This window comes from Lynx canadensis, chromosome A1, assembly GCF_007474595.2.
Source record: "Lynx canadensis isolate LIC74 chromosome A1, mLynCan4.pri.v2, whole genome shotgun sequence".
NCBI classification, from domain to species: Eukaryota; Metazoa; Chordata; class Mammalia; order Carnivora; family Felidae; genus Lynx; species Lynx canadensis.
Genome location: NC_044303.2, coordinates 29,018,315 through 29,034,335, shown reverse-complemented (window position 1 = coordinate 29,034,335; position 16,021 = coordinate 29,018,315). Strand labels below are relative to the sequence as shown.

General features: G+C 39.2%; 1 protein-coding gene across 7 annotated transcripts in view; it reads right to left on the bottom strand.

Annotated features, from left to right (window-relative positions):
* The window catches only part of MTRF1 (mitochondrial translation release factor 1), a 70,144-nt gene that overhangs the window by 26,905 nt on the left and 27,218 nt on the right, over nucleotides 1–16,021 (bottom strand). For 6 of the 7 annotated variants that reach the window (XM_030311768.1, XM_030311740.1, XM_030311778.1 and 3 more), the window contains 3 exons: nucleotides 15,652–15,733; nucleotides 15,344–15,451; nucleotides 5,727–5,899 (listed from right to left, as the gene is read on the bottom strand). In XM_030311768.1, coding sequence (XP_030167628.1) covers nucleotides 5,727–5,899; nucleotides 15,344–15,451; nucleotides 15,652–15,733 — 363 coding nt within the window. The remainder of the gene's footprint in view (nucleotides 1–5,726; nucleotides 5,900–15,343; nucleotides 15,452–15,651; nucleotides 15,734–16,021) is intronic. The other variant, XM_030311756.1, reaches the window with a different exon arrangement.

Sequence of the window (16,021 nt, the reverse complement as noted above, 5' to 3'; positions counted from 1 at the left end):
AAATATTTACCATAATGATATCATAAGCACATAGAAAAACATTATTTCAGATGGTCTTTGAACATAGTGCTCTGACTATGCTTTCCTGGTAGGCAATATCCTAAGGACAGAATTCTTTTTTTTTTAATTTTTTTTTTTTTTCAACGTTTATTTATTTTTGGGACAGAGAGAGACAGAGCATGAATGGGGGAGGGGCAGAGAGAGAGGGAGACACAGAATGGGAAACAGGCTCCAGGCTCTGAGCCATCAGCCCAGAGCCTGACGCGGGGCTCGAACTCACGGACCGCGAGATCGTGACCTGGCTGAAGTCGGACGCTTATCCGACTGCGCCACCCAGGCGCCCCATAAGGACAGAATTCTTAAACAGTACTCAGTAGTTTGCTAATTTTAAAAACATTTTATATATGCTACATAATAAAGAAAAACATAAATATATTAATGTGATTAAGAAATAAAATTTTTACTCAAGTGTAAGGAGATATAAATACAAAATGCAAGATGGTGAGGAGGAAATACTCCCTTAATGTTAAATTTGAGTTGGTAATACTAGTAATTGGTACCAGTTATTTAAAATCATATGTATATCCTAGCTCTGTACATTAAAGAATCTAAATTTAAGCACACATTAATAATAATGAGCATACATAGTACCCAGCTCTTAATTTCTGGGTATATTTCTCACCAAAAGAAATGAGATCTGATGCCAAGTCTGAGACAGACAGATAGAAGTTGGGCTTAGGATATCTAATTATACCAGAAAGCAAGGGTATGCTCAAAAACTAATGGGGTCATTTCAAAAAGAACTGCCCTAAAAAGGCTACCACTGACCAAATCAGGGACAAATTGAACATTAAACACAACAGTGATTAGAACTCACAAACTGTAAGTCTATAATGAGATCAATAATGAAACAATATTGAGTTTATAATGAGGTAAAATACAAGACAAAGAAGGAAGGAGGAGAGAGGATATATTAGTGAGGAAAGTTCTTTACAGAAAAGAATGCCAGTTAATAAATGCAGAAGAAAAGACAGTTAGAATATTACCATCTTGCAACCCCAAAGAAAATGACTGATTCAGGCAAAAAGATCACTAATGGATGTTAAGATCATTGAAAAGTTGTTGGATATAGGATATATGTACCCTAGAGATTCCTCAGGAACTGCAAAGAGAAAAATATAATTTTAAAATGGTGATAGTTTTATGGTCACGATGTTTAAACTAATCCTCACTAAAGTCAGACAATCTGATATCATGTGTCTTCTGATAAAATGCAACACGAATATAAGTGCCTATAAAGTATTCTTGATCAAAATGAGTAATCTGAGGCGCCCTGGGTGGCTTAGTTGGTTAAATGCCCAACTTTTGATTTCAGCTCAGGTCATGATCTCACGGTCATGAGTTTGAGCCCCACATCGGGCTCTATGCTCATAGCATGGAGCCTACTTCTGATCTTCTGTCTCCTTCTCTCTGCCCCTCCCCTGCTCATGCTCTGTCTCTCTCAAAAATAAATAAACATTAAAAAAAAAAAACACAAAAAACATATAACCTGAATGCAATAGGATAAAGGAATGAGTTAAAGAGTACCATGAGGAAACAAATTCTATAAGACAAATGGTCTAGACTCTTCAGAAAATTAATGTCATTAAAAAAAAAAGGGTTGGGAGACTGTTCCAACCTTAAAGATATATATGACTTAATGACAAGGTATGAAACTTGATAGAATCCTGATTTAAAAAAAAAAAAAAACCTAGAAATAACTCCACAGAACTCCTAAAACCCTCTGAATTTCCTATGATAAGACTGATGAATTGCACCAAAACCCATAAAATACCAGGAATAAACCTAACCAAAGAGGTGAAAAGTCTATACACTGAAAACTATAGAAAGCTTACAGAAGAAATTGAAGAAGACACAAAAAAATAGAAAAAGATTCCATGCACACGGATAGGAATAACAACTATCGTTAAAATGTCAATACTACCCAAAACAATCTACATATTCAATGCAATCCCTAACAAAGTAACACCAGCATTCTTCACAGAGCTAGAACAAACAATCTTAAAATTTGTATGGAACCAGAAGAGACCCCAAATAGCCAAAGCAATTCTGAAAAAGAAAACTAAAGCTGAAGGCATCACAATGTTGGACTTCAAGCTGTATTACAAAGCTATAATCATCAAGACGGTATGGTACTGACACAAAAACAGACACTTAGATCAGTGGAACAGAATAGAGAACCCAGAAATGGACCCACAAACATATGGCCAACTAATCTTTGACAAAGCAGGAAAGAATATCCAATGGGATAAAGACAGTCTCTTCAGCAAATGGTGCTGGGAAAACTGGACAGCAACATGCAGAAGAATGAACCTAGACCACTTTCTTACACCATACACAAAAATAAACTCAAAATGAATGAAAAACCTAAACGTAAGACAGGAAGCCATCAAAATCCTCGAGGAGAAAGCAGGAAAAAACCTCTTTGACCTTGGCCACAGCAACTTCTTACTCAACATGTCTCTGGAGACAATGGAAACAATAGCAAAAATGAACTCTTGGGACCTCATCAAGATAAAAAGCTTCTGCATGGTGAAGAAACAATCAGCAAAACTAAAAGGCAACTGACAGGATGCGAGAAGATATGTGCAAATGACATATCAGATAAAGGGTTAGTATCCAAAATCTATAGAGAACTTATCAAACTCAACACCCAAAAAACAAGTAATCCAGTGAAGAAATGAGCAAAAGACATGACTAGACACTTTTCCAAAGAAGACATCCAGATGGTTAACAGACACATGAAAAAATGCTCAACATCACTCATCATCAGGGAAATATAAATCCAAACCACAATGAGATACTACCTCACTCCAGTCAGAATGGGTAAAATTAACAGCTCAGGCAATGACAGATGTTGGTGAGGATGCAAAGAAAAAGGGACCGTTTCACACTACTGGTGGGAATGCAAACTGGTGCAGCCACTCTGGAAAACAGTATGGAGGTTCCTCAAAAAATTAAAAATAGAACTACCCTACAACCCAGCAATTGTACTACTAGGAATTTATCCAACGGATACAAAAATGCTGATTTGAAGGGGCACATGCACCCCAATGTTTATAGCAGAACTATCACCAACAGCCAAAGCATGGAAAGAGCCCAAATGTCCATTGACAGATGAATGGATAAAGAAGATATGGCATATATACACAGTGGGAATATTACTCAGCAAAATTATGCTAAGCGAAATTAGAGAAAGACAAATATCGTATGATTTCACTGATATGTGGAATTTAAGATACAAAAGAGATCAACATAAGGGAAGGGGAGCAAAAATCACATAAAAACAGGGGGACAAAACATAAGAGACTCTTAAATATGGAGAACAAACAGGGGGTTACTGGAGGGGTGGTGGGTAGGGGGATGGGCTAAATGGGCAAGGGGCATTAAGGAAGACACTTGTTGGGATGAGCGCTGGGTGTTATATGTAGGGGATGAACCATTGGATTCTATTCTTGAAATCATTATTACACTATATGCTAACTAACTTGGATGTAAATTAAAAACAAATTATTAAAAAATAAAGACTGATGAAGGTATTTTGTTGTACACAACAAGCCCCTTTTTAAGTGTATGTTAATAAGAGGTGATTTCTAAAGCCCTTAGATAACCACACGATGGGGGCTGACTGCCAGGGGGACTAATCATGTGATTGGAGGACTGGAATTTTCAGCTCTTCCGCCCCCACCCCAACTTTCAGTGAAAGGAAAGGAGCTGGAGGTCAAATTAATCACTAGTGCCCAATGGTTTAATCAATCATGGCTATGTATAGAAGTTTCCATGAAAATCCTCAAGACACAGGGTTCAAAGAACTTTCAGGCTGGTGAACACGTGGAGGTGCAAGGAGGGTAGTGAACCTAGACAGGGTAGGGGAGCTCTGCACGTCTTCCCACGTACTTTGCCCCATACATCTCTCCCATATGGCTGTTCCTGAATTGTATCTTTTGTAATAAACAACTTTTCATAGTAACTGAGTTCTGTGAGCTACTTCAGTAAATTATCGAGCCCAAGGATGGGGTTATCGAGCCCAAGGATGGAAACCTCTCAATTCATAGCCACTTGGTCAGAAGCACAGGTGACACCCTGGACTGGTGACTGACCTCTGAGGTGGGAGGGAAGGGAGACTGGTGGGAATGAGCTCCTAGCCTGTGGGGTCTGATGCTATTCCCTGGTAGGTCATGTCAGAATTGAGTTGACTTGTAGGACAGTCACTTGGTGTCCACAGATTATTGAGGAATTGCTTGCTCGCGGAAAAAAAAGCTCGACACACTTCAAGTGGAGAAGTATTCTGTGAGTAAACAGAACGTGCAGGAGTTTTTCCTAGAAGATAATATTACAGAATTATGGCTGATTTTCACAGATAATGGTATTGTTTAAGTAGGAAAATGTCCTAATCTTAAAAGATGTTAAGTTGAAGATTTGGAGGATAAAGCCTCATAGTGTCTGCTATACTTTTTATAGTTATTTAAAAAAATGTGTACACGTACACACATAGGAATCCCGCAAATATAGCAAAATGTAAATGGGTATTGACTACAGGTGAAGGTTATGTAAGTTTTTAGTGGCAGTCTTTCAATTTTCTGTATATTTAAAATAAAATTTTAAAAAGGAAAAAAAAATAGGCAATATGGCTGTATTCAACTAATAAGATAATAGACCCCATATAGATATTATGTCACTGCCCTCAACATATTATCTGTGGAATTCATTTCCACAGATAAAACTTAAGCAACATTATAAAAACGTTGTGAATTCTGTTTTATGAAGAGAATTGGCTTCTATTTAAAAAGCAAAAGAAAACACCCTGGTGAGGCATAAGAAGGGCAACTTTACCTTTGGAAGAGTTAAGATTTCCCAATATAGACTAGAAAGTTCAATGTATATCATCAAAAATCAGTTTCCTAGTGCTGGAGAGGATGTGGAGAAATGGGAACCCTCTTGCACTGTTAGTGGGAATGCAAACTGGTGCAGCCACTCTGGAAAACCGTGTGGAGGTTCCTCAAAAAATTAAAAATAGACCTATCCTATGACCCAGCAGTAGCACTGCTAGGAATTTACCCAAGGGATACAGGAGTACTGATGCATAGGGGCACTTGTACCCCAATGTTTATAGCAGCACTCTCAACAATATCCAAATTGTGGAAAAAGCCTAAATGTCCATCAACTGATGAATGGATAAAGAAATTGTGGTTTATATACACAATGGAGTACTACGTGGCAATGAGAAAGAACGAAATATGGCCTTTGTAGCAACGTGGATGGAACTGGAGAGCGTGATGCTAAGTGAAATAAGCCATACAGAGAAAGACAGATACCATATGTGTTCACTCTTACGTGGATCCTGAGAAACTTAACAGAAACCCATGGGGGAGGGGAAGGAAAAAAAAATGAGGTTAGAGTGGGAGAGAGCCAAAGCATAAGAGACTCTTAAAAACTGAGAACAAACTGAGGGTTGATGGGGGGGGGGGGGGGGGGGGGGGGGGGAGGGAAGGGTAGGTGATGGGCATTGAAGAGGGCATCTTTTGGGATGAGCACTGGGTGTTGTACGGAAACCAATTTGACAATAAATTTCATACATTAAAAAAAAAATCAGTTTCCTAGAAGCTAAGGCTTGTCAGCAAAACACCTGTTAAGCTGAAGTTGTCAATGCCTCCTGGTAAGGTTACCTCATCTGGTTGAGGGAGGACAATGACTGACATGGTTCCTGTGTGAATACGCTGCATTCTTGATGACAGGCCCACCTCGGGGATTCGTTGAACTCGGTGAATCCCACCTTCATACTTCAAATGCTTATATACACTGTCACCAGAAATTCGGGCAGCTGCATGATGTAGCCCACCTAGGAACATAAAATCCAAAAATATTAATTAGTTCTACTTTGAAAGGGATTTGGATCTTAAATGCCCTTACTCCCAGGCCTGAATCCAAGTACAGAGCCAAAGATGAGAACATAAACTAGGTACAAAACTGTATCTTCCCAGGGGCGCCTGGGTGGCGCAGTCGGTTAAGCGTCCGACTTCAGCCAGGTCACGATCTCGCGGTCCGTGAGTTCGAGCCCCGCGTCGGGCTCTGGGCTGATGGCTCAGAGCCTGGAGCCTGTTTCCGATTCTGTGTCTCCCTCTCTCTCTGCCCCTCGCCCGTTCATGCTCTGTCTCTCTCTGTCCCAAAAATAAATAAACGTTGAAAAAAAAAAAATTAAAAAAAAAAAAAAAAAAAACAAAAAACAAACTGTATCTTCCCAAGGTCAATATATTAATATATAAAAGGAAATATACCAAAATATTATTCATGCTTATCTCTGGGGAACAGAAGAACAATATATTTTTTTATTCTACTTTTTATACTTTTGTTTCTAAACATTCTGTAATGAACAAAATTTACTTCTATAAAATTTTTTCTAGAAAAAAAATACTGGGACATTTTCTTCAGTGAACTACCCTATGCAAGTGTAGGCCAGTGTGGTGCCTATATAAAAGAAGGCTCACTAACATAAGAATTTATGTATTTATTTTAATTTATTTACTGTTTATTTTTGAGAGACAGAGAGAGAGACAGAACATGAGCAGGGAAGGGGCAGAGAGAGAAGGAGACACAGAATCTGAAGCAGGGGAGGGGCAGAGAGAGAGGGAGACACAGAATCTGAAGCAGGCTCCAGGCTCTGAGCCATCAGCACAGAGCCTGACGTGGGGCTTGAACTCACCAACAGTGAGATCATGACCTAAGCTGAAGTCAGATGCTTAACCGACTGAGCCATCCACGTACACCTTTATTTTTTTATTAAAAAAAATTTTTTTTAGCATTTATTTATTTTTGAGAGACAGAGTGTGAGCAGGGGAGGGGCACAGAGAGAGGGAGACACAGAATCTGAAGCAGGCTCCAAGCTCTGAGCAGTCAGCACAGGGTCTGATGGGGGGCTCAAACTCACGAGCCGTGAGATCATGACCTGAGCCGAAGTCAGACGCTTAACTGCTTAACTGTCTGAGCCACCCAGGTGCCCCTCAGGTGCTCATTTAAAAATAATTTTTTAATGTTTATTTATTTTTGCATGATGAATAATTCTATATAGGTCCTCCCAAGTTTTCAAGAATCTGTTGAAATTTAGCTCTTGCTTATTTATCTGTGGAACATGAAGATAAATACAAAAAAATCTTCATGCCTAGGTTAGCCTTTTCTTATTGGACATATTTTTTTTTTATATTTTTATTATAAAATAATACAGACATGGGGTACTTGAGTGGCTCAGTTGGTTAAGCATCTGACTCTTGGTTTTGGGTCAGGTCATGGTCTCACAGTTTTCGGTTTGAGCCCTGCATCAGGCTACACTCTGACACTATAATGAACTAGGGTCATTTTAATCATATGAAGATACTATTTTTAAAATACCACTATAAATCCAGGATTTGAGTATATCTATCATGTTTAAATCAATTGCAACTATTATCAATGAAGCTCAACTTGTCCATCTTTGTCCAGCAGGTGCTTTTTCAAGGTAATTTCTGAGTTCTTGTAGAGCATAACAGAGTTCTTACTATGGTATAACAAAATTTCCCAGGATTATCCTGAACTTTTCCCCCCCCAAAACCTGGAATCAGTGATCTCTCCAAGAAGCCTTCATTCCTTTCAGAGAGAAATAATACTTCAATATTTTTAATATTTGGGCAATAGGAATGTTCACTATTACTGGGTCGGTCATTGATTCCAGGTCTTTGTGTAGACAGAGACAGGAAATACGTCGAGTTCATACCGATGTTGGGAGACAACTCTGTATCGGTTTCTTGCATTTCTGCACATCTTGCAAATAAGGCACTGCCTGTCCTCTCGTTCCAGAAAATATTTTTAAGAGTGTTTGCATAGGAAACAGCTTTGGAGGTGCATCTCCCTCCAGAGCAAAGGACAAGTTTGCTTATGGCCTTGGAAGGTAAAGGTAGCGTCTCCTTGTTAGAGCAATGGGCAAGCATGCTTACTTAAAAATTTTGAGATCTCTAAGCTCAGAGTTCCTCTCATATAATGAAACCTACTGCATAGGCAGTTATCTGGCTTCGAGTTGCCTTATAGGACCTGTGGCTCATTGAACCAAAACAAAAATGGTGATATTCTGCTTACTGCTATTGCGAGCAATAACCTGTCCTCTGTCTCTGACCCACAAAACTGTGGCGTGCTAACTTGTTAGCTTGCAAGTAGGGCAAAATCTCAGACCATTTGCAGTTCTTGACAATTAATACTTCCAGGGTAAATTCAAGATGACAGCCTCTTCTCTATTGCTCTTGTCTTCCATTCCAAGAATCTTGGTTCTTAAGGACAGGGAAGATACTACAATATCTCATAATTATTCATCTATTTTATCCCATAGTACACATACAACAGTCTAGAATAACTATGCTAGTTCTGCCACAACATGATTACTAAAAACATTAAAAGTTGCTCTTCCTGTTCTCCCATTTTTCAAATGATTGTATTCTATACTGTCAGATACAGTTCTAAAACACTATTATTTTCCTTAGTCCTCAAATAGACCTAGTTCTGCAGGTAACCACATGCATGCTCACCTCTACTCCTTATGTTGATTCTTCATATTTTAGTTGTCTAAACTTTTATCTTCTAGTAGATTCCTCAGAAAGGGAACATGGGAAAAGGACTTCTTGAATCGCTGCATATTGAGAAGTTTGTATACTTATACTCATAAGTCAGTTTTGCTGCTTATAAAATCCTTAACTCAAACTTCCTTCCCCTGGGTTAACTATGCTGCCACTGCTGCTGCCATGTTCCTAAGATGTTTCTAGTGAAGACTCAGTGCTCTGACGTCAGATCTAACCACTTGGTTTCTAAAGTCAGCATGGTGGACAAAAATTGGCCATAATTTTAGATTACCCTAGAAAATGACTTAGGAAGGTAACTTATCAGAGACTGACATACCCTCTCTTTTTAAGATTTTATTTTTAAGTTATCTCTACATCTAACGTGGGGCTCAAACTCACAACCCCAAGATCAAGAGTCGCACGTTCCACTGACTGAACCAGCCAGGCGCCCCTGACACACTGTCTCTTAGTAAGTCCAACACGGCTGGTCTTCCTCCAGCGATGGAACAAATTACTGTTTATCTTCCTGAATACCAGATAAAGAAGCTGACTAGCATTTAGCAGTCAGATGATATGAAAAATGTAATTGTTTATCATTAATACTCAGTGTAGTCAGATGCTCATATTATGAAAGATACCTAGAAACTGAGACAGAGTGAGGCCACAACAATTAAATTTTCCATCTCATACTCACTCTGTACTTTTAATATTATTCCCCTCACCACCCCTCCCTTTACCTACTTCATGTTGAGGGCACATATTTGAATTTATATGACCTGAAAGGAGAAGGCTGCAACTTTACTGTACAGATTACTAGAGCCAATCTTAGGCTGCCTGGGTTCAAATTTAAGCTTTTCCTCTTCCTAGTGTGTGTCCACAGGCAAGTTATTTCATTTGTTCATGCTCTGGTTTCCTTTCTTGTAAATGATAATTATAACTAGGGCTACAGTATGGAAAGCCATTCACATTGCAGACTATGTGAGTAGTGCTTCAAGGCATAAGTAAGCATATGATATAGTGCTGAATTCAACCTACCTCCAAGGGTTGTTGTGAGGAATAACTGAGATAAACACTTGTAGAGCATTTAGCAGTATTGACATTTAGCCATCAATAAGTATCAGTAGTTCAGTTACTGAGAGTGTATCATTGGCTCTCCTGGGCCAGTCTGATATCATGTGGAAGAGAATGATGATCCCTGTGAACTGGGGCGCCTGGGTGGCTCAGTCAGTTAAGAGGCTGACTTCAGCTCAGGTCACGATCTCGCAGTCCATGGGTTTGAGCCCCGTGTTGGGCTCTGTGCTGTCATGACAGCTCAGAGCCTGGAGCCTGCTTCAGATTCTGGGTCTCCCTCTCTCTCTGCCCCTCCCCTGCTTGCTCATTCTCTCTCTCTCTCTCTCTCTCTCTCTCTCTCTCTCTCAAGAACAAACAAAGATCCTGTGAACTAAATTATGACGTAGGGCAGAAATGATATACCTCTGAGGTAGGAGAGTGAGGTGCACTGCTGGCCTTGCCAGCTGAAAGAAAACTGCTTTTGGTGGTCCTAACTGGCAGGTGTGGAGAAAAAAAAGGATTTGTCAGATCAACAGCTACATACCAGGTATCAGGGGCTGTGAATTTGCTCAAGCAATGAAACCACATCTGGTACAGCTGCTGTCATTAGAATCACCAGCTGGCTAAGCTTATAATAATCCACTGTCATTCACTGGGATCTGATCTACCTTCTTTATAGGTCAAATAAACAAGTTGAAAAGGGATGCGGTAGGAATCATCAACCGTGCATCTTTTAAGTCCTTGATGGTGGCACTAATCTCTGCAATCTCTTTAGGAAGGCAGCATTGCTTTTGGTTTACTATTTTCCTAGGCAGAGGCAATGCTGATGGCTCCTACTTGGCCTTTCTCATCATCTAGTCCTCACCCCACAGGTCAAGGAAAATAATATGGGATTCTGCCAGCTGCTGAGTATATCTGTTCCAGCTATGTATCCAGAACTGGGAAACCATTGCAGGATGGGTTTGGGAACCCACCAGGCCCACTGTGAGAGGAACCTGTACTAAAACTATTCTTCACCTGCCCTCCACAAGCCTCTCTTCTAAGTGCTGGGCCACAGTGATGTTTTGGGTCTCCTGGAATCAGTGTCATTTCAGAGCCAGTGTCCAGTAGTCCCTGAAAAGTCTGGTTATTTCCTTTTCTGCAGGACACAGTTACCCTTGGAAAAGGCCACAGATCCCTTTTGGGAGAATGCTGAGAGAAGAGTGAAGAGTATAAATATTTGGCAATATACTGGGGTCCTTCCTCAAGGGGACCCAGCATCCCCTTTATTCAAGGGGTTTGGGCCTGTAAACCGGCTCAGGTCTGAGAACTGATTGAGGAGCCATGACTTGTTTTTATGATTAAAGTTAGATTTCTGTTCACTTGACCTAACACTTTTCTGCTTATACAGATCAAGTAAGAATTTACGGGGCTTCCTATCTATTTTCCCTCTAGAGACGCCATGGTCAACTAGCCAATGCCATAGGTCTATACGCATCAAACTACTGACTGCTGCTTTGACTCTGCTGTCCATGACAGCAACTGTACCCACCTTGCCTCTGCTGCTGAGTGCTGCCACTTGCCCCCTGCCACCCTGAAATCCAATTACTCCCATTGCATTTAGGTTTCCCAATTGAGCTACCAAAGTCCCCACTCTAAGGTCTGGCTGACAGAGAAGAGCAATCATAGAGCTCTTCAAGGATGCCAGGGCTCCCCTTACAAATTTATTTCTCACATCTGTGGTAAAAAGTATGTCTTCTGGACACATAAAATGAATCATCACATTACATTAAGCGACCTTTCCCTGAATTTAACTGGCAAGCAGAGTATAGCAAAACATAATTATAAACATTAAACTGTTGGGAGGGAGGAGATAATGTAATACACTTCATAGAATCCCTTTAACTTGGAATATATTTCAATTTATCAGATACCCACTATACAGAATAACAGAGTTCAGACTTATACTATATATCCAGAGCTCTTGCCCTCTACTGCTTCCACAAAAACTATCTTTAATCATTTAGTTTGGACTATTTATGGAATGACTGAGTATTATCCCTATCTGTACCTACGGTCACAAAACTACAAGACTTTAAGTCACTTGATACATGAATTTTTGCATGAAAGTATGTTTTCTTTCAACCTTAGCTTTTAGGGCTGTGTGAATCTTTGGAGTTCCTCGCCATTTCAATTAAATATTAAAATATAGAGAGAGAATTTAACATACATAGTTTATAAGGTAGGTACTTTTTACCCCTCTATTTTAGCCTTCCTAGTCACATCTTTTCTTCTCCTAATTATAAATAAATCAACTTTTAAGTATTTTATAATTATAATAAGTAGAGGTTTATTCTTAGTCTTTAATTAAAAAAAAATTTTTTTAACGTTTATTTAGTTTTGAGAGAAAGAGAAACAGAGCACAAGCAGGGGAGGGGCAGACAGAGAAGGAGACACAGAATCTGAAGTAGGCTCCAGGCTCTGAGCTGTCAGCACAGAGTCCGATGCAGGGCTTGAATCCACAAACCGTGAGATCATGACCTGAGCCGAAGTCGGACGCTTAACCAGCTGAGCCACCCAGGCACTCCACTTAGTCTTTAATTTTACAGGTATAGAGTAAGATATTTAAATTTTTCCTCCTTTAAAAAAAAGTCCTTTTTGGAGTGCCTGAGAGGCTCAGTTGGTTAAGGGTCTGACTCTTGATTTCGGCTCAGATCACAATCTCACAGTCTGTAAGCCCGCCATGGGACTCTGCGCTTGGGATTCTCTCTCTCCCTCTCTCTCTGCCCCTCCCCTGCTTGCACGAACGCTCTCTCTCTCTCTCAAAATAAATAACTTACCTTTTTTACTTTTTAAGGTATCTCTATTTTATTTTTCCAGTAAGTCAGTCTATCTAAAAGAAAGGTTTCCCAAACATTGTCTAGGAATTGTTTAGGCTGCTCTACACTCCTGGAACAGAATCTCTTTCCCTGTTGTTATTGAGTTCATCTTTTGTTCTTGAAAACTGGATTCAAAATATACATCTGAGAGGTCATGATGACATTTACCACTATTCCCTTTTATAATGCTGTTTCTAAAAATTTTATTTTTTTAAGTAATCTCTATACCCAACGTGGGGCTTGAACCCGTAACCCTGAGATCAAGAGTAGCATGCTCCACCAACCAAGTCAGCCAGGTGCCCCATAATGCTGCTATTTCTGATTATATTCTCCTTTAAACTCTCTCCTCTCTTGCTTCCATAATATTATATTGTCCTTGGGGCGCCTGGCTGGCTCAGTCGGTAGGGCATGTGACTCTTGATCTTGGGGTCATGAGTTCAAGCCCCATGTTGGGAATAGATATTACTTTCTAAACATACTATTATGCAGTCCTCATCCTTTTTCTGCTTATCTGACTCCTCTCTTTCTTTTGCCAACTAGTTAATCTTTCTAAATGTGGCCGTTCTCTAAGTTCCGATGCCTTACATGTTCCCTCTCCATAGACTCTCCCTCACGTATTCTCTCAGTGTTAGATGTGGCTATTGAATCTTTCTCCTTGATGCTGTTCTCTCACCCAAGCTCTGGCTACACAACTTCAGCATTTAGTGCATATTTCTGAATGGGTGTTCACTATAACCAGAGATTTAATAATTCACTCTGCGTTCCATCTTGAATGAATGTTGTAGTCTTCCCAGCTAGAAAGATTAGAATCCCGGTGGCTCATCTTGTTTGTGTCAGAATAGACTATGAGGATGGGGATGTATGATTCTGGATCTGACAAACTTAAGTTTAATCCTGGGACTGCCATTACTTACCATGTGATCTTGGATTAGGTACTTACTCTCTGAGCCTAACTCCTCATCTGTAAAATGGGATTAATAATATCTATCTCACAAGGCTATGAAGATCAAACCACCTACACTGCACCCTGGACATGGGGGCAAGCACTAGGCCCTCTTTTGTCCATTCTTCCTTTGAAGATCTCCCATGTGTCTACTGCCAAGTGTAAATCTTAGTAATACCTGGATTTCTCTAATAACCTCTCTGCAGTCTGCTTAAATCTAGCTTCTTGATCCATCCTGCAAATTGCTGTCTAAATAATCTTAAAATATGTATTTATCAAGTCGTATGCTTATTGATAAAATCTCCAACAGCTCTCTACTCCCCAACAATCAAGGCCTGTTCAGCTTTCAAGGCTGTTCAAACTCTACTCCCTTAAACTCATTTCCTATGACCTCCTATCACAAATGTGCTCTGGGTAAACTGGGGTCCTCATTGTCCTTCACACACACCAAGATCTTTCCTACCACCACATTGTTGCTCTGGTGGCTCCTTCCCTCTGCTTTCAATTCCTCTTTCCTGACCACTGGCTGTATTGAAAACCTGTACCAAGCACAACTTTCTTATTCATTCATTTTCCTCCACTGTTTAACTTACTTCAATCCTTCTTCCTTTTTCCTGAGAGTTTGCAGTTTATTATTGGGTATCAATGTATAACCAAGAAGATAAAAACTTTCATATGGCTTAAAAGAATGGGGAAAAAAAAAAGAATTACTACCAGATGTTCTGATTTAACATAATTGAGTATTTAAAAGTTTAAGGACTTGTATTGTTTGCTATTGTTTACATTGTATAAGTTTTTATCTGCCCAACTCGAGTGGTGTCTTAAAAATAAAGACAAATGATTAACTTTTTCTGCATTTCCATAAAAATTGAACACATAAAAAAAAATAGATGCAAAGTCAGGAAACTCACACATGGTGCTGAGGGAAGGTAGAGAAAATGCTACTAAGGGCAATGAAATGAAGAGAGAAGTTGAGAGAATAAAAATGTGAGAAAAGTTTTTGAGATAATATGAAATAGGGAGAAGATTCTTTTTTTAACTTCAACATTATGATAATAAGAATATAAGGTGGATGGAGTATGTTCAAAAGAGAGCTTGAAGAAAGCTCAGAAAGTTAAAATCCTTTATGAAGAACGATTTCAATGGATTTGGCAGAGAAGCATAAGGCTGAACCACTGGCAGACCAGATTTTTGGAAAGACTATTTTGTTATGAATATTTAACCTTTCAGATTATAAAAATTAAAGAGGTTAAAAAAGAATCTAATACATCATTAGCCACTCAGTCTAACTGATAATACTTTCAGGTTGTAGCCCATAAATGATAAAGTTCTTAACAGCAAAAACCTTAACACATCTTTCTTTGAATAGAGAACAATGAGTTTCAAGGCAAGGTATATCTATCCTTCCCAGAGAAGTTTTCTCTAATTCAGACATTCCTTCCTTCACTACATCCCACTCCTGGTTAAGACCCCTATTAGGGTAAAGCTGCTGAGAATGATGAGCCTGTATCACAGCATTTAGTAGATACAGATAAAATGTTTTAAAAAATGGGAGGGGCACTTGGGTGGCTCAGTTGGTTAAAAGCCCATCAGACTCTTGATTTCACCTCAGGTCATGAGCCCATGGTTTATAGGCTGGAGCCGTGTTGGACTCTGTGCTCCCGGAACGGAGCTTGCTTGAGATTCTCTCTCCCCACTTCTCGCTGCCCCTCCCCCACTTGTGCATGCGTGCACTCTCTCTTTCAAAATAAAAAAGAAAAATTTAAATAAAAAATGGGCCCACATGGTTCTAATGGAGATCAGACGTAAAATAATTTTTAGCATCATCTATGGACAAAATCCTCAAATATGCCTACCGTAATCAGCTGGTGTATAATTCAGAAGTTCAAATTTCCAGTTTTTATAGCTTGAATAATTCTGGTACATATCAAATATTTCCCGGGTAAACTGCTGGCAGATATCACCTAAAAAATATATATATACAAAAAATATTCAGCACAAATTTTTAAGAGAGCCATTCTTAGGTACAGGCCTCTTAGGAAATGAGTAACTGGTTCCACAGTGAAACACATTTAATGGACTTTTAAAGTTAAAGTGTGTCAAACCAAGGTAAAATTTAAGTATTTTTTTCTTGGATTATTTATAATAAAATTATTTAACTGACCTCCAGTAGTTCTTCCAGATGTCACCTCTAAAAGAACGTCATTTTTGTCATATTTCTCTTTTGGCACTAGACTCTGGAAAAGCTGAAAAAGGGGGAAAAAATCAGCATTTGTGTGTATATTTTCTATGGTATACTATTGCTTGATTTTAGATAAAAGACCTCCAAACATTAAAAAATCAGTAACACAATCATATAGCATTCCAACAAGGTCTAGTCATTAAATGCTATAAGTGGACCGGACCTAAAATAAGTGATCAGTTCATGCTAACAATGGAGCTACTTGTCAGGGTATTCTCCACAATGCTATCAGACAATCTTAATTTTCTAAAATGTCCAAGTGTAGATCAAAGTCCAGAGTGTTCCATTCAAT